Source organism: Thalia democratica, chromosome 2 (genome assembly GCF_965202585.1).
Source record: "Thalia democratica chromosome 2, ktThaDemo2.hap1.1, whole genome shotgun sequence".
Classification (NCBI taxonomy): Eukaryota; Metazoa; Chordata; class Thaliacea; order Salpida; family Salpidae; genus Thalia; species Thalia democratica.
In genome coordinates this window covers 70,230,748-70,258,422 of record NC_139166.1, presented here as the reverse complement: position 1 = coordinate 70,258,422, position 27,675 = coordinate 70,230,748, and the positions used below count along the sequence as shown (strand labels likewise).

At 23.9% G+C, this 27,675-nt stretch overlaps 1 protein-coding gene across 1 annotated transcript in view; it reads right to left on the bottom strand.

The window, feature by feature from the left end:
• LOC145828902 (angiopoietin-4-like) overlaps positions 1-24,403 on the bottom strand; it is a 39,677-nt gene extending 15,274 nt beyond the window's left edge. The window contains exon 1 of the mRNA XM_082936648.1: positions 24,268-24,403. Coding sequence (XP_082792774.1) covers positions 24,268-24,403 — 136 coding nt within the window. The remainder of the gene's footprint in view (positions 1-24,267) is intronic.
• Positions 24,404-27,675: the final 3,272 nt, after the last annotated feature.

Here is a 27,675-nt window from a genome sequence, read left to right as displayed (position 1 = left end):
ATACAGTAGATTACCGGCGCTTATCAAAGCACCAAGCTGACTAAACAAGCACATTTAGTGATTATAACAAACATAAATTTCAGTTTATAAACTTTAAACTAAATATCATAAATTAACAGAACTAAGTTAAATTAATGCTACAGCAATTTTTACTTTTGTTAGTTAATATTTCATATTGAAGTTTATGCTTTTTGTCTTTCAATAAACTCTTGAATTGGATATAAAAAAAAATATTAAACTTTTGTTATTACCATTATGAACATAATTTTATAAGGAGAAGCTATTTTTGTATTTATTTATTTAAGTTTAAATTATTCTGCTTCGCATTTCAAAGGTTATAATAGACATAGTTTTCACTCTAACTATTATTTTTATTTTTTTCATTATAAGTTGATTTTAACATAGTGAAATACTATATTTGACTTCTACAGTTTGTACTTTCGTTTTATTAACGGTCGTAACTATTCTTTTTAATAATTTACACTATTTAAATTGCATAAAGATTTTTTTATACAGTTGTGTAATAATTGTACAAACATTTATACTATATTAATAGCTTACGAAAACTATTTGTCTATAAAATTACTTTAAAAGTTAAAGTTATAAAAATTAATATACATAGTTTATTTGGTTCGAATTACTGACAGTTGTTTTTATAATAATCTACAAAAAAAGTAAAGTTGTTTAGATTATTTTAAACTATAAAAAATGACTTTACCTATAGAGTAAAGTGTAATCAGTTTAATGCATATTCATTTCTAAAAAAGTTTGCTTATTTGTAATTATATTAAAGATTTTTCCAAACTGTTTTAAAGTAGTATGATCGATAATTTTCTAAAAATAATTTCTTAAAATAAATAAATTCGAAATTTACAGTAATTTTGTTTTAAACTTAGAGCTGTCTAGTTTACGAGACCATACTTTTCACCCTTTTAAATTTTTAAAATAATTATTATTTTAACATTTTGTTCAGGCTATAACTTGATAATTGCTGTTTATTAAAACAAGATTTTTAAAACTAAATAACAGGCATCTCTGTTAAGTGGATAATAATAAAAATAAACTTTTTGAACAGACCTTTAAACTAAAGCTAAGAATTACATAATCAAGTTTAATGAAACATCTGTAACTTTATTTTTTTTTTAAATTGAATTTTATCAAAATATATTCACAAAATCTTCAGTGTTAGTCTTATTTTTATAGTAAATTTAATTTCAGTTAGTTGTTCAAATGCAGTAAAAATTTACAATATAAATTATACATTCAACTTACTAAACAACACCAAAGCTAAAGTTAGTACTTTTTTTAGCTTTAAATTGTATACAAGGCTTTATTTTGTTTTTACTACAGTACAATTTTTTTAAGCAACACTTTGCGATCTACTGTGTAGTGATAGTTGTATGTTTTAGATTTTCTAAGATTTGGTTATTGTACTGTTCCAATCTACTATGATGTGATAATTGTATTATTGCAATCTACTGTGATGTGATAGTTGTATATTTATAATCTACTGTGATGTGATAATTGTATATTTCCAATCTACTGTGATGTGATAGTTGTATATTTCTAATCTACTGTGATGTGATAGTTGTATTGTTGAGATGTACTGTGATGTGATAGTTGTATTGTTGAGATGTACGGTGACGTGATAGTTGTACTGTTGAGATGTACTGTGACGTGATAGTTGTATCGTTGCAGTCTAATGTGATGTGATAGTTGTACTGTTTTTATCTACTGTGATGTGATAGTTTTACTCTTTTAATCTACTGTGATAATTGTACAGTTGCGATCAACTCTGATATTATTATTATTATTATCGGAGTTTATTGTGCGAAGATGGACTCGAGCATTAAAACCTGAGCTGCTTAAACAATACACATGAGATAAGAAACAAACAAATTACATTCAATGAAAATTAAAAAACTAAACATAACATAAAAAAAAATTACAAATAAATAGTCCTGTATGATCAATTATAACTTAGTATGCACAAAAAACAAAACGAAATAAATTTTCATATAAAAACTTATGCATAGACTATAAAAGATTCCACATTTACAAAATATATATACTACAACTTATAATCTGTAAGGGGAAGGCGTAGGGAAAATATTTATATCTTTTTTTAAATTTCTAATAAGTTTTTTAATTAGGTTTGATATTATTTTAATTTTAATTACACGAAAGTGAGCAATAGTTTTATATTTTAATTTGTTTTATTTTACTTGATTAAACGTTTTGTTGTTTTCTAAATTTTTTTAAACTTTTGATAAAGCTCGATGTAATAGTTTGTTTCACTTATTTATCATTAATAATACGCTCTTAGACTAATTTTTGTAAAAATTCAAAATGAATAAAATCCGGTACTTTTATTGTTTACAAAATAAGGTATACTTTTATTTATTTTTATAGTTGCGTTTCTGTATGATATAAAAATCAACAAACTTATTTTTTTCTAGCTGCTCATAAGTTTTAACAAAAGTTAAATGTGAACACTAAAACTAAAGAAACTTTTTGAATTAAAGATTGTATAGATAAATCACAGTACATAACTAAGTTGAAGTTGATTTTAAAGGACTTTTTTTTTTGGATGAAAATTAAACCTATATGTAACATAAAAGGTTAAAACGAGTAATTAGTAAACAAATCTATTTTTTCTACGTTAGTAATTTTATTTGTCTTTGTTGTTATACAACAGTTTTAAATCTTAAGAAATCAAAAGAAATTACTTATAAACACTATTAAAACTTTGTTAACAATTTCTTGTTTTATAAAAAAAGTCGAGTAAAGCAGTTAGCTTCAGTTTAACACATAGTACTCTATATTTAGAGAATATTTTTTACACAACACTTAAGATAACTAAACAAAAAAAAAGTCATTACTTTGAGAAAAATTTTAGTTTAGATATAACTTTCTGAAATGAAACGGATCCGGTCATTACCTATAATTTTACAATCGGTACCTGACAGAGCCAAGTTTAAGTTAGTTTGGACGATTTATCATTGATGGTCTTCAATTTAATAACATCGTAGCTGTTTCAAGCTACCTAGTGGCTAGATTACAGGCGCCTGTCAAAGCGCCCAGCTGATAAAACATGTGTTTTTAAGTACTTAACCTTTTTTAAACCATAAAATTATGTTTTTTAATTTTGTTTTAAAACAAAAAGTAAGTAGATTGTTAAAATTGTAGAGTATTTACAATAAATATTTGAACAAAGTCTTCACAAATTACTATAAACAACATTTTCATTACTAATCTAATTAGATTTACACACTTGTAAGTAAAAACTAAAAGTCAGTCTTAATAGAACAGTTGTTTTTATTTATTTGTAATACTTGTAAAAAGTTTAGTGAAAACTTACACAACATTATTAGTTTGTTACTAAAATTTAAAAATACTGCAAGAGATACTAATAGAAAGTTATGTTATTAGTTTTATAAAAGTAAAGTATTAAATTATTCATTATTGGTTTTTTATTCAAGTATATAGCAATTAGATGGCAGGCGCCTGCTAAAGCGCTTTGCTAAATAAAAAATTGATTCCAAGTATGGAATTTTTTTTTTTTAACATTTTTTTTATATATACACTAACAAAATGTATTGTTTAAAATTTTTTACATTTGAATGTTAACAATATCGTCTTGTATCATAGTAGAAACAGTTAAAGAATCAATACGAACTTATGATAACAATAACAGATAAATTTGTAAGTAGAAACTTTAATGATTACAATTACTATGATTACAGGCGCCTGTCAATGGGAATTAGAGAATCAGTTTTCTCTATAATTTTTACAATTTTTTCTAATTATCAATTAATGGTAACGACTAACATGACATTTCTTAATATACTTATTTTTCGTTAAAACTAAAAATTAAAAAAAAAAGGTTCCAGCTTTACCTAACTACATAAATCTTAAGCAGTTTATTTATTTTGTCAATATGCCAGTGAAAGACATTCTCTGTTTAATTCAGTAAAGCTGTTATGTGATTAAGCCTCCTAATAGCTAGATAACAGGCGCCTGCCAAAGCGCCAAGCTGTTTAAATTAAAAAATGTATACAATTTATTTACGACGATATAATTTTTATTTCTTTTGTTATAATCTTTAGTTTAACTGTTGTATTTGTTATGTTTTTAGTATAAGTTATTAAATTTAATTAACTAAAGGTTGTATAAGATTTTAATTTTATTTGAATACAAACTCGTAATCTTTACAGTAGTAGCCTTTTGTCGTACAATTAAAATAAATAAAATCCTCATTATACCACCTTACATAAGATTGTCTTAGAAACATTCTGGTTGTACTGTTTAAAACAATAAAAAATTTTCCTAAACTAAATTCTAATAAAGAACTACATAGCATATGTTTAAATAAAACTTACTTTAGTTCAAAGTAAAGTGTTTACTGTAATCAGCTTAAAATATTTTTACGGTAGTTAATATAACTTAAGTTTATAATTAATAAATACTAGTTTTTTTTTTATAACGTCACAAAAAAGCTTAAAATCAAACTAAATCGATGTTTAATAATAAATAAATGTTTAAGTTTCGCTGGCCTATAATTTTATATCAAAATTATATATCTCATAAAAAAGTTTAAAACACTTATTTATCTTAAAATTAAGCATTTTTAAACAACCATAGCTGTTTATCAATTTTAACTTTAATATAGTTTTATGTACTTGCATTAATGTAAACTAACTAACATAAAATTAATTCTGAACTTATTAATTATAAACAGCACCCTTTGTATTAAAATAAATTCTTTGAAAGTAACTAGGAAAACATTACCAAAGTTAATAATTTCTCATAAAAAGAAAACTATTATAAAACAGCTTAACATTTCAAGATAAATATAAAAATAAAAAATAAAGTTTAGCCAGGCTTAGCAAAAAGTTTTTAAAAAAATCTACAGCCTTTTTTTTCGAAAAATTCTACTTTATATTTTTTGTAATCTTTTTGTTTATAATCTTAAACACAAAAACTATAAAAACTAATATAAAAATCAACCTTGCATCAATACAAAAAAACTTACTTTTATCTAAATATTAGATTCGTTATAATTTATTTAAAAAATAATATATTTTACGTAAATGCTATTAGCACTAGTAGAAAATATTAAACTAAGTATTTAACCTTTTAAAGAGTAAAAAAAAAGTGGTTGTATGGTAAAGCTTTGATTTGTTAGCCAATTTAAGTGTCTTTAAATTGATTAGCCACATCATATAACTGATTTAAATATACGGTTTATTGTAGTTTATTATCATTGTAAATATTAGAGATTTTAACAACGAGACTTTTTAAAATAGACATAACTAAAATAATTACTTTTAGGCAAAATTTTACTTTTTGTAATAATTTAATTTTCAATTATTTATTTAGGACTTTAAATATACTTAAAAAAAACTTATATTACAAAAAAAAATAATTTACAAATATAAACCTTTTAACTTGTTTATTTTAAGCAGGGTTATAATTGTGAGCCTCTAATGTAGATAAACCGTTTACAACTTTAATTCACTAAACAGCTTGATAACAGGCGTTTTCCAAAGCTACTTATTCCACTTAAAGTACTGAGTTTTAAATTACTGACTTTTCACAAAGAAATCAATAGTGATATTTGGAATTACACTTTTGAAAAGAACGAGTTTTACACACATAAAAAGCTAAACAGTATTTTTGTACTTTTCAAAACAAAAGTAATTAGACTAAACGTTTTACAATGCATTTAATCTTTTTTTTTTTTTTGTACTGAAATTTTAAAATAATTAGTGAGATATTTATTATTATTATTAGTTTGTTAATTTTTACAGTTTAATTTCGAAAAAAAAATTCATCATTTACCAACCTCGTTTGTTCTCAGAACCTGAATAAAATTCATGAAATAGTTATCCGGTTATTATTTATTTATCTGACTGATATAAGATATTGCTTAAGTATGTGCTAAAAGCGATATGTCAATGTAGTAATTTCATCTCCATTTAAACCTTCTGGCGGCTAGATTACAGGCGCCTGCCAAAGCGCCCAGCTGATGAAATTTATGTTTTCAAATAGTCAATGTTTTTCCATTTATTATTTATTATTTTGTTTTAAAAACAAAAGTAATTATTTTGTTAAATTGTATAATTTTACAAAAAAGAAAAATAAACTAAGTCTTCACAGGTTAGTATAAACAAATTAAAGTAAATTTTCATTACTAATTTACATAATTTTAAGTAAAAACTAAAAGTCTAATTTATTAGAAAAATCGTTTTCATATGTTTGTAACACTAGTTAAATATTAGTGAAAAATTTTCACTATAATTAGTTTATAAATGAAGCTTAAAAATACTGCAACAGATTCTAAGAGAAAGATAAAATATTGGTTTTATAAAGGTAAAGTATTGGCTAAATTTTTATTATGGTTGAAATCAAATTTATTAGAAGTTAGATTGCAGGCACCTACTATATCGCTTGGCTAAAAAAAAAAAGAATAGATAAAAACAAATAATTTTTCAAAGCATTAACTACAGAATTTTTCAAATACATAGCTTAGCAAAAAGTATTAAGAGTGTTTTATTTTAAATTCTTTACATTGAAAGTTTATAATATTGTGTTGCATCACAAAAGAAATGAATAAAAACTCAATACGAACTTATAACAACAATCAAAAATTAATTAGTACGTATAAATGTAACTCTTAAATTTTTTTTATACAAGTTACAATCGTTGTCGAAGCGCTTAGCTGAGTAAAAATAAATCCTAGCGTATTTAATGATTATATAAAGTACAAGTTTCCCTAAATAAAATTTTATATATATATTAAAATTTAAAAAATTTCAATCTTACTTTACTTCAATTTATACAGTTACTATTTTAAACTGAAGTTATACCTTTAGACATACAATTTATTTTTGAGTTGGACAAAAATTAATATTTTAGCCTTTATATATACATATATGAAATAACAAGTGTATTTTTCAATACTAACTTATTTAAGTTTAGATTATTAAGCAATATTGAAGTTATAAAAGACCTAGTTTCCGAAATAATTTTTTAGTAAGGTTTTTTATTCTAACTTGTTAGTAACGAGACTTTATATTTTATTTAATGTCTACAATTTGTTATTTTTATTTACTAACATTTATAAGTCTTCTGTTGATCAAATTATAATATATACACTGCATGTAGTAATTTTATTTAGAAGTTTACAAAATTAAAAACGATTATAAAATTTATTTCAATATAAGGTTACTTTTCTTTATAATGAAAATTTATAACTATCTTTTTAAAATGCAGTATAGTCTTCATTAAAACGTAAGAAACGTGAGTTTTTATCAACCAATTTTAGTTTTTTTTTAGATTATAGTTATATTACTTTTATAAGTAAGTACTTTACAAAAACTAACTAAACGTTTTAAAACTAGTAAAATAAGGTTTGTTTGGTTTGCTTAACCAATATTTGCTACTATATACAGTTAGATCAAAACAATCTAAACATAAAAAAGTAAACTTGTTTAAAGTATTTTAAATTGCAAACATTTTTTTATATTTTTAGTAATACCTAAATTTATTTATTAACTGTTACAGTGTTGATTTTATTCATATAGTAAAATTACAATTTCAGTTAGCTTTTCAAATATTTACATTTTAATGGTAAAATAACATTATAACAAAGCAACACCAAAGCTGAAATTGATAAAAGTATTTTTTTTTTTACTTGAATAAAATAATAGTTAATACTTTAATAATCTTATATTATAAGCTTAATTAAAGCGTGCAATCATTATATGAATAATAAAACTTTTCGTATGACAAATTCTTAATAACGAAGTTACTGTTGAAAATTTCTTTAAAAGTCATAGCAAGTTATGGCAAGTAATAACGTTTATTTTTACCTGGTATATACCCTAGCATTTATTTTTTGTTAACAAAAACTTAACAAACTAGTTGATTTTGCGATTATAGTAAGTAGATACAATTGTTTTTGATTTTTTGTAGTAAATAAATTAGATTTAGACCTCTTAACTATTCTGGTTACTAAATAAAGTTTGTTTTGAATAAGGTTTATAAATACGTTAAAACAAAAAAAAAACTTTTTATATTTTTAGACACATGTATTTTTGTTTAATTTTAACAGAAATGATAATAAACTATTTTATAAGTAACGAGAAATAGTCAATCTTAGCTTGGAATGAATTTTAGTATTTACTTCGATATTTATTTCTATAATAGTCTATATATAAATAATGATAAATATTTTTAAACTTAAAAGAAATAGTTTCGACAACTACATACATAGTAGTCTTTCAATTTTATAACAATTTGTGTTAAAACATTGACACGGTGCTTATTATCAACGTTTTAATTTAGTAAAGTCGTAACTATTTCAAGCTTCCTAGTAGCTAGATTACAGGCGCCTGCCAAAGCACCCAGCTAATAATAATTTTAAGTTATTCTATATATTCAAGTTTTATTTCTAGTTTACTCATTAGTAGCAATAAAAGAATTATTCACTTATATAATTTCTTGTTTTATATTAAAAGCTATAGTTTAGTTGTAGTAATTTTTATCGTATATAGTTAATCTGAACTAAAACCTTACAACATAAGTTAATGGTTAAGGCAATAACATTATAACTAATTAAATATTATTTTGATATGATAAATCTTAGATAAACTGTAAAAATAATAGTAACATGTGATAAACTTAACTTTAATTCTACTTATGTTTAAATATAAACAGGTACGTTAATTAATAATTGTTATAGACAACTTTTTTACTGAAATTGAAGTTTAAATAATCAGTTTTTTTTGATAATCATCTAGTGAGTGACGTTATCGTTTCATGGTGTATATTTTTAAGAAAAATATTTTGAACTTTTTGTAATTTTCACACTAAAGCTGTTTACTGTAAAACTTTAGTGACTTTCGTATTTTTAAAAATACAAGCTACAAAATTAAACTATGATATATACCAGTTATCTTCACAGTGTGCATTCAATTTATAGAAAATTGCACTAAAATAATAGCGGTTTAGAATGTTATACTAAGTATTCTGGAGATCAAGGTGGACTGCATAAAACTAATTTTGAGTTTCTGAATTTTCAATCTTTGAGCATAGAGAAATTTTTTTACGACTTGTAACCAGATTTTAATTACCATGAAAACCAATTATTAAGATTTCAATAAAATATGTACAAATTGTAAAGTAAAGTCGACTAGTCGATAAAGTAAACTTTATTAAACAATTTTTTTTTCTGATTAAATCAAACTATAAATGATTGGTAAAAAAATCTTTTTTGTAGAATAGAAAACTAAAATCAAGTCTTTATGTTAATATGATACTTAATTTTTTTTTTTGTTTTAAATTTTTACATACGTTAAAACAAAATTGACGATTTTTTTCACAATTTCAAACTAAATTATTTTTTTCTTTAAAATAAGAAAAAAAAACGTGCAATAGTTAAACTTATTTTAGAGTACACGCTAGGAATTAATTTTATATTTTTTTCTATAGTGATATATTTATAACATGACAATTATTTTCAGATTTAAAAGAAATGATTTCGACAACCACCTATCACAGTAATTGTAGAACATTGACACGATGATTTCATTATCGTTCTAATTTAGTAAAGTCGTCACCATTTCAGGCTTCTTGGTAGCTATATTACAGGCGCCTGCTAAAGCACCCAGCTGTTAACTGCATTAAAATAAAAAAACTTATTCAGTTGTAAAACACAAAAAAAAAGACCTGTTTACTTGTTTAACGTAACAATGAACACTTTTACTTTTGATTGTAATTTTGTGTGTTATAATAATCTTAATAAACGTTTCAAAACATTTATTCCTATTTTCACTAAATATTATTATAGTGGTAAATCTGAACTGGTGCAATGGTTGTAATACTTGTTTTCTAATAAAAACAAAGCTAACACTTTTTATGCTTACATAATTTTGTTTTATGAAAAAATATTTTCAGAGATTAACTGAAGATGAACTGAGTAAAACGATTGAATTTAGTTAAGTATTTAAATATAAATGAAAATATTTAGAATTGACCTGATAAGTTTTTTTTATTATATTCAATCTTAACACTGAATACTTAAAAAATGATAAAGTAATTTCTTTAATAGCTCTTGTAAAATTGTTGGTTTAACAAATAGCAACGCGAGTTTTGAATTGAGTTAGTTTTTAAATGAAATGCTAAAGATATTTTAGTAAAAAAGTTGTATCACTTTAGAAACATATTATAAAAAATTAGATACACGTAAAACAAAAACATCAGCGATAGTCTGCAAAGCAGAAGCCTGGACTTTCGTTTGCCGTGAGACAAGCTCAAGTTTAACAAAATGGTTGATTATGCCAATTCGATCGTCAGAAACCAGTCTCGGTCTACCAAAATTTGTGGTCTGATGATCGAATTGGCATGATCGACCATTTTGATACACGTAAAACTAATTATTAAAAAAAGTAATAAATTGTTTAAGTTAAAATACCAACAGTTCAAATGTACTAAAAATATTTTTACTTATTAGTTTGTACCAATCAGTTGAAAATAAAACTCAAATCTGACAAATTGAAATGAAAAACTATTTCTATATTTAAAAGCTTTTGCAACAATTTTAAGCAAACAACTCAAAAAAATTATTAATACTCTCATAATTTTTTTTCTCAACGACTTTCCGTTTTTTTTTAATAAAATTAACCGTTTTAGGGTCACAGTAATTGTTTTAGCAAATAAACGACAAAGGATATATTAATGAAATTTTACGAATTATATTGTTATTTATCAAGTTAATTTTTTGTTATTTCCTTTTTTATATAACTTTAGCTACTTTAGTTTACACTTTACAGTATATTCTTTAATTGTTTAGTCGATCGTAAATATATTTAAACTGTACTCGTGTACTGATGCTTCCCTAAAGAGTTCCTTTATTACTAAACATTCCAATTTACAATCGTTTAATAGCTATATTAAAGGCGTCTACAAACATCACATTTTTGAGGTTATAATCACATGTAAGAAAAACAAACTCTCTTTAATAAGTTTTACTTATGAAAAAATATGTCTTACTTATTTTTTAACATTTGTTAATATGTGACCTTTTAAGTCCCGCAATAAAATAGAAAACTAATATAATTAACTGCTAGGATGTTAGTATAACGAATTCAAAATTTACAATCAAATTTTTTTTAATATTTTGAGAGTACTGTTAATAAATATTATATTTTAATTTTCTCAAAAAGTTTAAGCTGTTAGATGGAAAACATCTAGTTTATGGAAAAAAAAACAATACTTGAGTAGGTTAAAACATATTTTTCTAATTGTAGTTGTTTTATTAATAATTTTGAATTATACATAAGTTTTAAAAACTGAGCTAATCAGATAATTAACTTATTAAAAAGTTTTTAAAATTATTTTTTTTACTTTTTAAAAGAGAATAGTTAAATAAGTGCTGCTTCCAACTTACAGCATCCTAGCAGATAGATTAATGCTCCTGCCAAATCACTCAGCTGTTTTTATTTTATAAATGTATATCATTCAATTTAAAATGATCAAAATTTTTATTTTTTTATTAAAATCTGTAGTTTAACTATTGAATTATTCATATATTTACTATAAAACTACAAATTAATAACTAAAGCTTGTAAAATATTAAAGTTTTCTTGAGAAAAAACTCGTAATGTTTCATTGTAGTGAAACTGCATATTATGCAAATTATACTTAAACAGTATTAATCTAACAATGTTCTAGTTGTAATTTTTATTAAAGTTCATTATTTTCAAACAAAAAAGAAATAAAAACTATTCAGCATATGTTTTAATTAAGCTCGATTCAAACACATTCCATGTTTTATTATAATTATTCTAACTTCTTTTCACAGTTGCTACTAAGACTTTTAAGATTGGTTTATAAATTACAAATATTTTAAAATTGGATGATTTTCCATTATTAATGCCACAATAAAGCTTAAAACCGAAGCATTTTCGATTTGAACTTTACTCACTTTGTAAACAAATAAATTCAATCAAACAAAAAATAAATATTTTCATGTAACCTTATCCCAAATATCAAATTTAAAAATTTGATTTTTAAATTTTATACTTTAAGGCGTATACCTCGTCGTAGTTAAAACATACAAAAAATATGATTAATAGTTTACCTTTTTAGTCATAACTTCCTACGTTTTGAGTTTATTTACGTCATTTCTTTAATGTTTGACTTAATTTTATTGTCAACCACTTCATGCCTTTAATAAGATTAAAAGAAAAAAAACTCAAAAATTTATATTGTTACTATTTAAGCTAAAAACTGTAATATATTTTAATATAACAAAACTTTATCAGTAGCTAAATAAGTAAATGCTTAAATGACATTTTGTTTTCTAATTTACGATATGATTTTTAACAATTAAACTGATAAAATTTGAAATAAACATTTTTGCAAATTTTTTTTTATGCGTTTTCGTTGTTAGTTAGTGTTAAAAAGCTGTTAAGAAACGTGTTATTATCAATAGAATTAATTTAATGGTACTAATTAAAGCTTTCGAAAAAAAAAAATACAAAACAAAACATTAACCACATTTAAATGATTTTGATTATTTTTAAGAGCATTTGATGCTCTATACTTTTAAATTAATTAGTTAATGTTTAGATTTTCTCGTTACTTCGTGTAATTTAAAAAAAAAGAAAAGGGTCCAGCAATTACCATCTTTAAATATGTTGAATAATCAATTATTTTGTAGATATGCACGGTGAAGTCTATCAGCGTTTTAATTTAATAATACTGTTCCTCATTTCAAGTCTCTACTTAGCGAGATTACAGGCACCCAGCTATTAAATGCGTTAACTTTTTGGTACTAGTTCTAAGAAATAAACGTAGTTCAAAATGCAATACTGAAGTTTTTTAAGTAATTACAAACTTTTTGGCATTTAGTACTTAAACTATAAAGCTGAGAAGTAACAAACGTAACTCTTAAAACTTTTTTAAATTTGTTTTAAGTAATTGTTTCAGTTATAATTTCAAATTATTGTTTTAGTAGTGTTTATTTTAATTTTACGAACGTTTTAAATATTGAATTAATAATATATCAAAAAGTAAACAACTTTTATTAAGTGTATCATTCAATAACCAAAAGTTTTTTATACACCAGGTCTGTAGACAAATTTATTGAGCGCTTTATCTTTATCGTTTAATAAGTAATATATACTAACAAATGTTAAATGTATTATAAAAAAATAGTACTGTAGTAGTATTAATTAAAAAAAACTTTAAGAACTAAATAATATGTAAAATAATCAACACAGCCCTATATTCAAACTTATTTAGCAGTTTGTATTGATAAAAAACTGGGTAATATATTAGTCTTATTTATCTTATTAGTGTTAAATTATACAAAGTAAATTTGTTTAACAATTTTTACTTATGACAATTGCAACTAGTAAAGTTTTTAGCTAATAAGCAACGCTTCTAATTATACTTTTAAAAAATAATAAATTCAAAAATAATTAAGATGCCCTACAAAACTATTTGTCCGAAACTTTAGTACGAACAACGATGACGTCATTGTAAAGTATAAACTGTTAAAGTGTTAGTTTTATTTCTATAGTAAAATTAAAAGTTCAGTTGGTTGTTTAAACTTTGTACGTATTTACTCTAACAAGTTTACTTTTTACTAACTAAGCAACAACAAAGCTAAAATAAAAGGTTTTAATCTTTGTAATTGTAAATTATAAGTAGCTTTTTTTATTATTTTATATTGGAAGTTTATTTTAAGAGGGGAATTATCTTGTAAATAGTTTAATTTCTCGTAAGATAACTTGTTACAAACTCATTTCTTGTAACAAGTAGATTTGAAAAACTTATAACAAATAGTAATGTTTGTTTATCTAGTGTAATGCGTAGTACTTATTTCTTTTTTATAAAAACTAGAGATGTTCGTATTTTTTTTGTAAATGTACCAAAGTCTATATACATTATTCGTATGCTATTTTATTTTTTGAAATTAAAATTAAACTTTTAAGTTTATACAAACGTTAAGACAAAGTTAATAAAGTGTGTCATACTTTTGAATTGATATACTTTTATGCTATTTTAACAAAAACAAAAAAAAAAACGTTCAGTAGTCAACTTCAGTTTACAGTGAACTTTGAGATTTACTTTTATAATGTTGTACTTAAAAATATGATAATTACTTTTAAATCTAAAAGAAATGATTTCGACAATTACCTTCTTCAAGTTATCCAACATAGTATTTCTGATTATGCATTAGCACGGTGATAATTATCAGCATTTTAATTTATTAATGTCGTTACCATTTCAAACTTCTAGGTAGCTAGATTACAGGCGCCTGCCAAAGCGCTCAGCTGATAACATTTAAAACACATACTATTTATTATAAGTATTAAACATATTTTATGTTTCATCGTTTACTTATTAGTAGAAATGACAAAATCATTGGCACTACAAAGCTATGTTATAGATCCATTTAAATATTTTATTCTTTTGTTTAAAGTATAGATGCTTAACAACAATAAAGCACTCTCAAAATAAATAACGTTCATTCTATTAAGTTTTCGTACACTTTTAGTTACCTTACTATACTAGCATATTTTCGAACTACTTTAGTATGTAAGATGCTAAACTGCTTAAACAACAAAATTGAAAATATTTTGTTAGACAACAGAAAAACGTATATTCTAAAACTTACTTATATTTTATCTGTATTAATCTGTTAACACTTTTTTATTGAAAATATTTAGGCGATTAGTATTAAATGAAATATACATGGTGTTTTAAATTACTAATGTTTGTTAAACTAAAACTTTTAAAATATTGTCCATAATTTATACTTTAACTAAAACAAATTATACAGTAGTTCTTTGATTATACTGACATATGTTTCTGTGTGTCATAAATTTCGTGCTGTTTGACTCTAAAATTAAGATTTTTTTTCTCTTTTTGATTAAGACTTACTTGATATTAAATTTACAATAATTTCAAATAATAAATAACGTTAGTGTTGTTAACAATAATTTTGTTTTTACTGTTTGTTTATACTAGCATGAGTATGTTTATAAAAGACGAAGCACTTTCTTATGTTGTCTTACATTTACATATGTATGTGGTAAAAGCGGTCTGTGTTGGCTAATTTAAGAGACCATCGTAAAGCTAAAAGTTTAAGTAAAATATACCATTAATTTATATTTTCTGCAATAAAAAACAAAGAACTTATGTATTTTTAAACTTGTTTTTGATAAATGTTTTCTTGTACACTTGACATTTTTTTGACTATCTCCTATACATAATTTAAAAATAATAATAAACATGTTTCAAAAAGTTAAATCAAACAGTGTCATTACTGTTTACCAATCGTGTTTTTTTGTTTAAATAAAAATCTAACTCTTAATAATTTTTCATCATATCATATCTCAAACCTTGAAAACTTATAAAATTTTGATAGGCCAGCAATGTCGCTAAGACATGACCTGTTTCTTAAAGTACTTTTAGGCTTACTAGTGGAAGTTAAATAATAACGGGACTAATGAAAATCAATACACGGTAACAAACAGACAAGTATTATTACATAAGGTATTTAGCTGAACAAACATAATTAAATAAAAATAAAGTCATTAAAACTCACAAGAATGCAAATTATTCGTTATCATTTTGTCACTAATCACCATTTTCTGCTTACAAATTCCTATGTTATAATATATATATATATATATCACTGATTATATATATTATACATTATACATTACAGCAATGAATGATACCACTATCTAATCACAGTCGATTTCAACAATAGAAATATCACATCTAAATAGATTGCAACAATACAACTATTACATCACAATAGACAACAATCCTACAAATGTCACATCACAGTAGACAACAATGTTACAACTGTCACATCACAGTAGATTGAAACAATACAACTATCACATCACAATAGATTGCAACAGTACAACTATCACATCACAGTAGACAACAATGCTACAACTTTCACATCACAGTAGACAACAATGTTACAACTATCACATCACAGTAGACAACAATGTTACAACTGTCACATCACAGTAGACAACAATGTTACAACTGTCACATCACATTGTTGTCTACTGTACCCTGTTAAATAATATAAGAACATTAAAAAGATACTGTATAGCTGCTTTATATATCTTTTTTGATAAAAAATTATTTTATATATCTTTTTTGATAAAAAATTATCATGATGAAAAAAAACTTTTATCCATTCAATAGGTTTTTGTGTCAAATCGAATTTTTACTACTAAACATGTAAAAATTACTTAAAATTCAACTTTTTTTATTAGTTTTTGTTCAAAATTTAACGTTTTTTAGCCTAAATTGCCAAATTCCAGGTTTTTTTGGCAGCCCTGAAATATGATAACTAAATATGTTAATTAAAAAAAATGTATTCATGGTTTCGTATTTATAAGCTAGTTTGGCAATGAACTTTGCCGCATAAGGGACCAAATAAATTTAAAAAAAGTCATTGGTAAACAGTAAGGTCTTTAAAAGTTCGTGCTTTTTTATAGCAATTATACTGTTTTCTTTCAATTAATACCTTGGTAAGATTCAAAGAGTTATCCCATCAGTTGAAATAGTGAACTCACTAGGTTATTCAAAAAAAATACCTATGCTAATATTTTTAGAAAGAGTAAAGGGGAACTATAACATGTCTGCAATTTCGTTTTCCTACAATACTGTTTGAATGGGTAGGTTTCAAAAATGCACAAGGGATAACTTTTGCACGGCATCTCTTTTGCACTAGGAGTAACTTTTGCAAGAAGGGACAATTTTGCACGTAGGGTCACTTTTACAAGGATGGAAACTTTTTAACATCATTTTTAGTATCATTGTTACCCCAAACATATAGATCGGTAACTTTATTTTATTAAATCAATTTTAATTAATCTATTTTTTTGTTAATTTTTTTCTTAAGGCAAAATGTTCTATTGTGCAAAATACTTACTTTATTGAAAGTTTTTGAATTTTATATTTTATATCCAAAACTAGTAAGCTGATTATCTATTCTAATCAATAATAAAACTTAATACGCACGGTTACAACAGAGAAAAAGAGTACATAAAAAACCTAGAACCTCTACAATCAACTTAACAAGATTTCTGGAAAATGATTTGGCAGGAAAAAACAAGAACAGTTGTCATGATTACTCAATTTGAACAAAATGGTTTTTAAACTTTTTATTTTACTAAAATACTAAGGATATAATTTTCTAATTAGAAAACCTTTTTATCTCTTATACTCAAGATTAATAAAAAAAAGACACTTTAAAAGCAACATTTTACCGTTTTATAAAAATGTCGAAAACTATTTTGAAAAATACTTTGTTTTGTTTTTGTTTAAGGTTTTATTCATATTAGTTAAAATTTATGCTTTAGATTTTTTTTTTAAATATTTTCTTATATAACAATATTAAGCTTGAAAAGTTTTGAAATTAAGAAAAACTTTTCTAAACTGTGTACTGTTCTGTATTAGTCTGTATTGTAGGGGAACGGGTCAGAAAAGCACGGGTGACACTTTAGTACAGAGTGACACTTTAGCACGGAGTGACATTTTAGCACGGAGTGACAATTTTGCACGGAGTGACACTTTAGCACAGAGTGTCAATTTAGCACAGCGTCACTTTAGCACGGAGTGACACTTTAGCATAGAGTGTCACTTTAGCATAGAGTGTCACTTTAGCACGGCGTCACTTTAGCACGGAGTGACACTTTAGCACAGAGTGTCATTTTAGCACAGAATTTTTTTTGTATTTTTTTCTTTGCTTAAACATTTTGATACTTTTACTTTAAAGTTTTCGACATAAAACTATTTTAATAAAACTAGTTATAAATATAAGCTCTAAGATTATTGAATTTTTTTTAAATTCTTTAACTAATTCTAATAAAACTAAACTTTAAGCGTAAGTTTTAAATAAAAAGTGAGAAGTATAAAGATCAGTATTTTTATTATTTCAATTTAAGCTCATAGTAAAAAATTTATTTATAAATTTTTTTAGAGCGATACTTTTAAAAATGTTAGAATTTTCATAATTGTTTGTTTTTTAAGTTAAAAATTTTAGATAATTAAACATTACTTAAAAAAACATTTTAAAATATTTAAAGTTTTTACGTGCAAAAATGTCAATCCGTGCTAAAGTGTCACCCTGTGCTAAAGTGACGCCCTGCTAAAGTGATATTCCGTGATAAAGTGACGCTGTGCTTTTCTGACACCTACCTGTATTGTAGAGATACATTAAAGTTTAAAAGTACTAAAAATGTATTAGTTTATCTTCAGTAAAAAAGAAAGTTTAACTTAAAGTTTATTTAAACTGAAAAATTGAATATCGATCACTACTGGCTACGATAAAGCACTGAGAATGCAATAATTGATTGTTACCATGGAAACAAAGGAAACCAACTCTGATTGGGCAATACGTTAGTTCAGTTTGTTTTGTACAAAAAAAATAATTTAGATAAATTGTAAAAATTTGTTTTAAAGAAAAAAGAAAAAAATTGTATATATTCTGTTTAGAAAAACTATCTTGAAAACAATATCGATTTTTATCTCTTAAGTTTTTTAAACAAACATAAAAAAAAACTAGATATGAAAATTTATAAAAATACAAGACTTTGATGTATATTTATATTTATTTATCAAGCGTGTTACTTTAACAATCCGCACACTTGATTGTTTGTTAAGCTATGTTGTTCTTTATAAGTTTCGAAAAATTGTTATTTCAACTTTTCACAGAAAACCAGAGAAACCCGCAAGATTCGACAACTTGACTTTAATTTAACTCTTGTCAGTGATGTCAAGTCTCCTACAAAATTTTTTGTCCAATTACCAAAGTGTTGGTCCAATTTGTCCAAAATGTCAGGACTTGTTCGAATGAACTTGTTACTAGTAGCCTCATTGTAGTGCATTGCAGGTTTTATTTGATTTTTTAATTAGTTTTTACTCTTTTATTGAACAACTGTTTCAAAACTACGCACTGCATTCTTATTGCTAGAAGTACTTTAGAGTACTAGAAGTGATTAAAAGTTTCAAAATTTTAATAAAAATGCACTACTGATTTTTTAATTGTAATAAAAAAGTTTATGTTTTTAATTTGCTATGAATGAAAGTCTTAAATGAGCTTGTTTTTGTTTGACTAGAGAAGTTATTAATTGGGTTGAAGTTTGTAAATATAAAAGAAAAATAAAATTATAAACAACACAAACTGTTTTTTCTCAAGAAAACTTTTAGTTATAAAATTTCACTAAATATAAGTTTGTTTACTGTTCTTTATTGAACAAACATATATAGATTTTTAACAAAGATAAAAGTTATATGTACGTTTTTTTTTTTCAATATTTGCTCTATTAGTTCGTTTGTTTTAGTTTATTTTACTTGTAATACAAATGTTTAAAAACTAATTTTAATGTTGATTATTTATTTAAGTGTAGTTTTAGTTTAAAAACATTTAAATGAATAACTATATAGTATAACTTAATATTTAAAACAATCATCACTTAATAATTAATAAAAAATTTGTTTTCCCAACAAAAATATTAATTAATTTTAACAAGAATAAAAAGTTTATCAAGTTATCAAAAGTTTTTGATTGTTTTAATTCGTTTTATTCTAAAATAAAACCACCCTGAAGTTGCTTTATTAATTCAGAAAAAAAAAAAAACTTTTTTTTGGTAGTAAAGTTGATATTGATAATAAAAACCTAATATTGAGTATTTCAGACTTAGTTTAAAAGATCCTCAAGAAATAAATACTTTTTGTTGCTTTATAGCTAAAGCTTTAAAGACAAGATACATTAAATTAAGATTACTTTAAGTCTTAAAACGCAAAGAAGAATTTTAAAAACATATTATCAACTATAAGAATTGTTTAAAATAACGAATGTTTTCAAAATTAAGGTTATAGACATTTGTTGTTATTTTTTGCTGGTAAAATTTATCTGTTTATTTGTTAGAAAAATATTAATTGAGGTTTCTAATAAGATTACATTCAATTAATGTAGGAAAAGATGTGTAATGTGTTTAAAAATACTGAAGTTATTACAAAATTAGTTAATAAATCGTACATAATTTGTTTCCTGTTTTATCATAAGAGTAAACTCTCTGAAAAAAATTTAATTTGTTATATTAAACTTTTAAAAATTAGTTTGTTTTTTATCTTTTTCTAAAAAAATAATCTATAAATAGCTTTACAATTTATTTCACTTTTAAAACTAGTTCTAAAACCATAAATCTTTCTTGATCTAATGAAATCTATTTAATACTCAACAGCACCAGTGGTAGCATTGGAGTATTTATAGCAACAGACATGTTACTGCAACAATTGGCAAATGACAAATATGTTGATTTCTATAGTATTTTGTATGAAATGAACCTTCACAGAATGTACCTCTTCCAATCTGTAGTTAGTATTTATAAAAAAAAATTATACAGTAATCTTCCTTTATTCTACCAACATATGTTTCTGTGTGTCAACGAATCAACACACTTCAACTGGGTTCTGTAAAAAAAAAATTACTGTAATGAGAGAATAGAAGCATAGAATAGAATATGTGTATACATGTTTTCATTAAAATAAGATATTTTCTACAGATAATAGTTATTAATAGGTAAAATACTTAATATTAAATCCGACTGTTATAAAACTATATAATATTTATGATTATTAAGTCTAAAATAAGTAAAGTAAGCTAAATTAAACAACAAAACAACAAGTTATAATATAAACAAACAACTCACGTTAATGGGAAAGATAACTGATTCAAAATTTATTGTCGTTAACTAAGGAAAAATAAATTCATTGCAACTAATAATTACGTCACAATGTAAACGAGGTTATTCAAACTATTTAATTTGTATTGCAAAGATCATTGATTTAGTTTTTATGTAATCTATTTTGAACAAAAATAAAACATTAACCATTAGATAGTTGATCAATAAAATTTAATAAAACTTAACGACGGTGAAGGCAATAAGAGTCACAGAAACTCGATGTAACATGTATATTATATATAGAATGTTTGTAATGATTGAATCAAAGTTATATAGAATTAGGAAGCAGATTTAGTTCAAATGTAAAAATCAAAATGAAAAAATTAAACTTTAAGAAAAAACCAAAACACAAAAAAACAAAATTGTTATTAGGCTTACGATTTTGTTTTTTTGTGTTTTGGTTTTTTCTTAAAGTTTAATTTTTTCATTTTGATTTTTACATTAGAACTAAATTAATTTTCATGATTATAAATAAAACAATATTTTTTAATAACAGGACCAATACATTTTCTAGCATGAAATGGTTCTTGATTGCTTAAATTGTTCTTACGAAGATATCAATGAACCAATATATCAAACTGTGCTGGTATTAATGTTATTTTATGGTTTATCTTTTTGAAAATTATTCGTAATTAAAATAAATATTAAGAAAGTTTAACAATATTCCTTATATAGTTTTTACTTTTCAACTTTTAAAAAGCTTTTAACAACATGAGCTGCATTTTGAAAACGGTCACATAAATATTTCTATGGATCAGAATCAAAATGGTTTATAGAGAATATCTTGAAAAGTTTATATATATAAAATAATAAAGCAAAACATCTTAAAAAACATCACAAAATACAATTAAAGGCAATGTAATTCAGATTTTAGTGAAAATAAATACTTTAGTATGAATAAAAGTATTTTACATATTAGTACGCATGTTGAGTAGCTCAATTGTTTAAATGAAGTAGTTTTAAATAATACTAAAGTATATACTTTCCTGTTATTGAATTCTTTTTATTACTGACAAATAATTATTTTAAGTTCATGAGACCACAATGACTTGTCTATAAAATAAGATGTATAGTTACACCAGAAAGAAAAATTTATTATGATTAAATCACAACAATTTTTTTAATTTTAACTTTATTGAATGTGTTAGTATACTTTACTTTTCTTGTTGTCCTTATGAGAATTTTTCTTAAAAAATGTTTTTGATGTAACTTTGATATTTTTTAAATGTTATAATTTTAGACTATCTTTTCTAATATTTATTTTAATAGTACAGGAACAATGAAATATTTAGGACTCAATAGTCTATAAAGTTTTTCATTACTAGCTAAATATTTCATTTCGCCTAAAACTGATGAATTTGATAAAATATTTTACTATAAAAACAAAACTTAACTTTTTTTTAGACTTATCAGGTGTTTACTAAATTCATTTGATCACTCATTGATTTTTCAATCAGTGTAACTAAAACTGTGTTTTAGGTTTCAATTTTAGATAAAACTGTTCAACTTTTTTTAATTAAAAAAATAGTGTACAAATTTAAAATGTACAAACAGTTGTTTTAAATAATCATACGAGTTGTCACTTTACTATTGTCTAAGTATTTGACGCTTATACTTTTGCATGAGCATTTTACATTTTTAATTGTTTACAATTGTGTTTTAACTATTATAACAACTTATTTAAAAAGTGCCTTTAGTGTTGATAGTGTTTTACTTTAAATTTTTGCCTAAATAATTTCAGACCGAAAAATACTTATATAATATAAAACCTGAATTAATTTTAATGGCCTACTCAAATATTTTTTTTTTATCGCAAAAAATACAAAAACATTTGGTGTTTACAGTAAAAAAGCACATAAAAAAATTGCGTTAATTTAATTTAAGAACAGTTTATAGTTCAAAAATTATTTATTTTGTTTTCTTTAAAGTGTACAGTAAAATATGTTGAAAAACAAACTTTAAGTAAAGTTTACCTTTTTAATTTATTCTTCTTCTGTTGAAGTCTTATGATATGTGTAAAGTTAAAAACTTTTAGAATTTTTAAAGTATCCAAAAAGATATCCTAATTCTTACGTGGAATTACTAAAAATTATATGTTATTGACACTTTATAATAGCAAACTACGAATCCTGCCCACTAATGTTTTTAAAAATTTAATTAACCAGCACTGTGAAATTTGAAACTGGTTCCAAAAGCATGTAAGTCTGTCCCGCTAAACCAAACTTTGAAATTTACACTTGAATTTTTTTTGGATATGAAATGAAAAACACAAAGGTCTTATGTACAATTTACGGAAGTATTTAAAACTTGTATTAGATGTAGTAAAAATAAAAGGTCATAAAATTAGTAGTTTGTCGAAATTAATTAAATAATTTAGCAACTTTTTTGAATAAAATAAAATTAAAGTGCTCCATCCCGTTAAAGACTAAACTTTTTATTTCTGGCTCGCCGACTGAAAAAATTGCCCACCCCTTACTAAACAATATTATATAGTTTTTAGAGAATAAATTTGACACTTTTTTTAAGGTTTTATCTTAAACTTGACGATTAGTGCACATTTTTTTAAATATATTTGTAGTCCTGCGGATAAATGAAAAAATAAATTCGTATAAATTATTTTATTAGGCAATGAAAACGTAACAAAAATTCTTTATAAATTTATAAGCTTTGTATATATCCGTAAAAATATAAAACAAACGTAAAATTTTATGCAAAATGTTAATTTTTTGATTGCTTGTATAAATTTGTACAACCAATTTTTATGACATCAAAAGTAATTAAAACTTATATAACTGTTTTTATCGATGTTATGAAATCAGATGAGTTTAATTAAAATGACTTACATAATTAACTTCATATTAGTTCTTAACATTAAATCTTAAAATCATTTGGTATTAGTCAAAAATGCTCTAACATAAGTAAAATATTTTAAAAACTTGTTTTTTACGGTTCGAATTTTGAAAAGTTATTCTAAATCAAACCTGGTCATATTATTATAGTTTGCAGTTTAACAAAAAACAGAAAAAAAAGTGCTCAAAATATTTGATCCTAGGATGATTTTCAGTGGAGAACTTCTAATCTGTTTTCTCAATTTATAAACGTTACAACAACAGCGGTTTGTTTCAATTTTAACATATTGGCTGTTTATCTTAATTCTGTTCATTAAAACCATTATTACAAATACTTGAGCCGCTAATTTGTACTTGAAAAAATCCTTACGCATTTCACAATCTCACTGCCCACTTCTCACGTCTCAACCTTTTCCATTTTCCACAAATCATTTATTTAAGCAAAATTTCCTTTTTTGTTATTACTCAAACACAGGTCGTTGTGATGATAGAAAACAAATGTATCTTTGCTGTTAATGTTTTTTTCTATATTTTATTCAAACGACAAAAAAAGTCGCTCAAAAATATTTGGTCCAACGACCTGGTGCACGAAGAACCTTTTGGTTATCGACTCGCACACAACGGGTACATTTCAACTTCTTGTCCAGGACTGTCTGTTTCATCCACCAAAGATCGAACAAACTTTCGCAAATACTTTGCATTTTTAGTAGAAAATATTTCGATACACACTTTTTCAGCTACAGATGTGTTCATTGCTTAAAAAGAAAGAAGTAGCAGACAAAAAAAAAAAAGGAATTTGTCATTGTGATTTTTTTACTACAAAAACATCATTACAAGTTTAGAAAAATATTTCAGCTTTAATAAATTAAAACTAAGAAAAAAAATAAATTAAGAGCAAAAATAAACGATAAAAATAAATATCCAAAGTTCATAGGTAGCTTTTCTCAAGTAACATGTTGAAAGAATTATAACTTTTTAACCTTAACATGTAAAAAATTTCTTTCAAACAAGTAAAGAATTGAGTGTTTTTCATTCAAAAATAACAGATTAAACACCTTTAAACATTCAAAGTCAAATATTTTATGTGCGTTTATTTCAAAGTGTAATAGAACAAGTGTACCTAAAATGTGGCAGAAATGAAATACCACGTTGATTTTACATAAGAATCATTGAAAAGAAACATTCAATATTCAATGTTTTCACAATTGAACCTTAATGCGAAACACACGATGATAAAAAATGTACAAAGCATTTAAAACCGCTAGATTTCAATAAAACTTATTTTTGGCAATTTTAGCAAGAAGATGTCTGTTTTTTGATTCACAAGAAAGTAATGTATACTTTTTCCTTGAAGTGGTTATTCGGAACAAAACTTGGATTGGTAGAACAAAAAATAATTGCTAAAAAAATAAATGATATATTAACTTTAAGGACCGTATAAAAACGAGATTTTTTTCAATATTTTGTAGTTAGACTATTTAAAATCTTGCCATTTAATAAATTATAAAAAATGATATTTTTTGTCTTATAAATAATAAAAAGATTGTTTTGAATGGTTTTAAGCTGATTTAAATTTAGAGTAAAAGCATATTTATAAAAGTGTATTTTCATTTATACGTTAAAATAGCTTCCGCTAAATAAAATGTCTAAAAAGTATTTGTAAGGATAAAAGTACAACAGGGGCAAAGTTTTATTTGTTAAAGGTGATGAAGAGCATCAAAATTATTTTCCTGTTGCGAGGAAAAAAACTCTTTTAAATATCTTATAAAACTAATAACTGTCTTACAAAACTAATATGCTTTTCATAAAAATATTATCAGAAATTTATAGCTTTTTTTTTACGTTGGTATTTTGATGAAACAATCAATGATGTTCAGTTTTCAAAAATTCGTCAATCCATCAACAAATACTTTTGCATGAAGAAGCTTTATTCTATAGTAAACTTAAAAAGTTTTTAGAATATAATATATCTAGAATTTTACAAAAGAAACGAATGTATAACTATACATCAAACTAATAAATTAAGGTAGAGAAAAGGTTTTGTTTTTGCAAAGTTATAGGAGATTTTATGTGTTATATATTACTTATGTTTTAAGACTTTTAAAGCTATACTCAAAAAATTAGTCATATTTCTTAAAGTTTACAATAATTGTAATGTAATAACTGTTTGTTACTATTTCTTAGCAAATTTTTTTAATGTTATTTCAAAATTAAAAAACCTGGATTTATAAAAATGTCTTGTGAAAAACTGATTTTTTATTTGCTGTTATTGTTTAAAACACATGTTATAATGCATACAAAATATTTGATTGACAATTTTTTGGTCAAAATAGTTTTAAGTTTTAAAAATTTCTGTCTCAAAGTGATAATTTTTGTCTATCTCTCTTTTTAAAAATTTACTAATTACTCAAATGAAGACTTTCTTCCATGACTTGAGCTAAACTTAGTTAGATGAATAAATTTTTAAGTTAAAGAAAATTTGACTACCTCTTTTTAAAAGTTGGTAATTTTTAAAAATAGATATTTACTTTTTGTTTTGGTGTATAAAACTATATATTTTGAAATCTATTTTACTAAATTAATTGCCTAGTTCTTGCTAACTAATTTTTTTTACAACAAAATTGCTAGCTTGTGTATTACATTAAATGACCTGACTATTTTTTTATTTTTTTGTCAATATTTTCAGGTATATTAGTTTTTATTTAAATTAAATAAAACTGAAAGGTCGGTGGACATACAATAGAAAGTAGTTGTAGAAACTTGGAAGACTTTTAAAAGTCAATAACAAAAAAGTTTAGATTAGAACTAGGTTTAGGAAGTTTTTGTTGGGTAGCACATAAGTTTTTGTCTAATAAAAGAGAATTTTGTAACCTATAAAAATAAATTATAAAGTGAAACAATTGTATACTGCTTTCAAAGCATTTTTTTTTTATAATAAAACATAATTCTGTACTAATATAATTGAAGTTTAATAGTAATTGTTTGATTTGTATTTAATTCAGTAAACTATATAAATTTATAAAGTATTCTGTTTAAAATTACTATTGGAAGTTATTTTTTCGGGTAGGTGTCAAATATCACGAAGGGACACTTATCCATGCAGGGACATTTTTACACAAAGACACCTTTGCACGGCGCCAATTTTGCGCAAGGGGTCACTTTTGCATAAGGAAACTTTTGCACGAAGGGTCTTTTTGCATGAAGACATTTTTGCATGAGTTGAAAAAAAAAATCTTATTATTAATTAACTTTTAATTTTTGTTAATTCTTTTAAATGTTTTTTTTTACCATCACTATTACTTCTAACCCTTATCGGTAAATTTTTTCATCTTTTAGTTTTTTAATTAACTAATATTTTAATTTTCCTATTTTTGTTTTTATTAATAATTCTAATTTGTTATTATTTTTTTATCGCTGTTACCCCTAACCCTTGATCTTGGTCGGTATCTTTTTTTTTTCTTCTTTTTTGTTTAATTTGTTTTTAGATATTAGTTTTATATATATTTTTCTTCCAATTAAATTTTGTTTAAGTGTTTTTTAGTTTTTATACATACTATCACTGTTACCCACAGGCCCTAACCTTTACCCTTGGTCAGTAAGTACTTTTTTTATTTTTTTTTGTGTTTTTATTAATTTTGTTTTGTGTTAAGTGGGAAAAGCTACTGCTTTACATTAATAATTTGTAGCTAACTACTACTTTTTTAAAGTATTAAATTCTTGAATAATCCTTTTTTCTTTATGTTTACACTTTATGAATTCATCATTTAGAATATTATAAATTAAAATAGAAGAACAAAAAAATCTGTAACCATATGTAATATATATATAGTTTAAAAACAATTTATACCATCTTAACTTCCTTTAATTCCAAGGTAGCCTGGGCTCTAAGAAGGCAGTCTAGAGCCACACCTATGTTAAATTGCTATTAAAAATATACTACAAGCTTTGTTAAGTAACAGTAGTAAACTATTTTTTGTTGGCAAAACATAGTTATAAAAATATTTACCGTTAACGACAGAAATGCA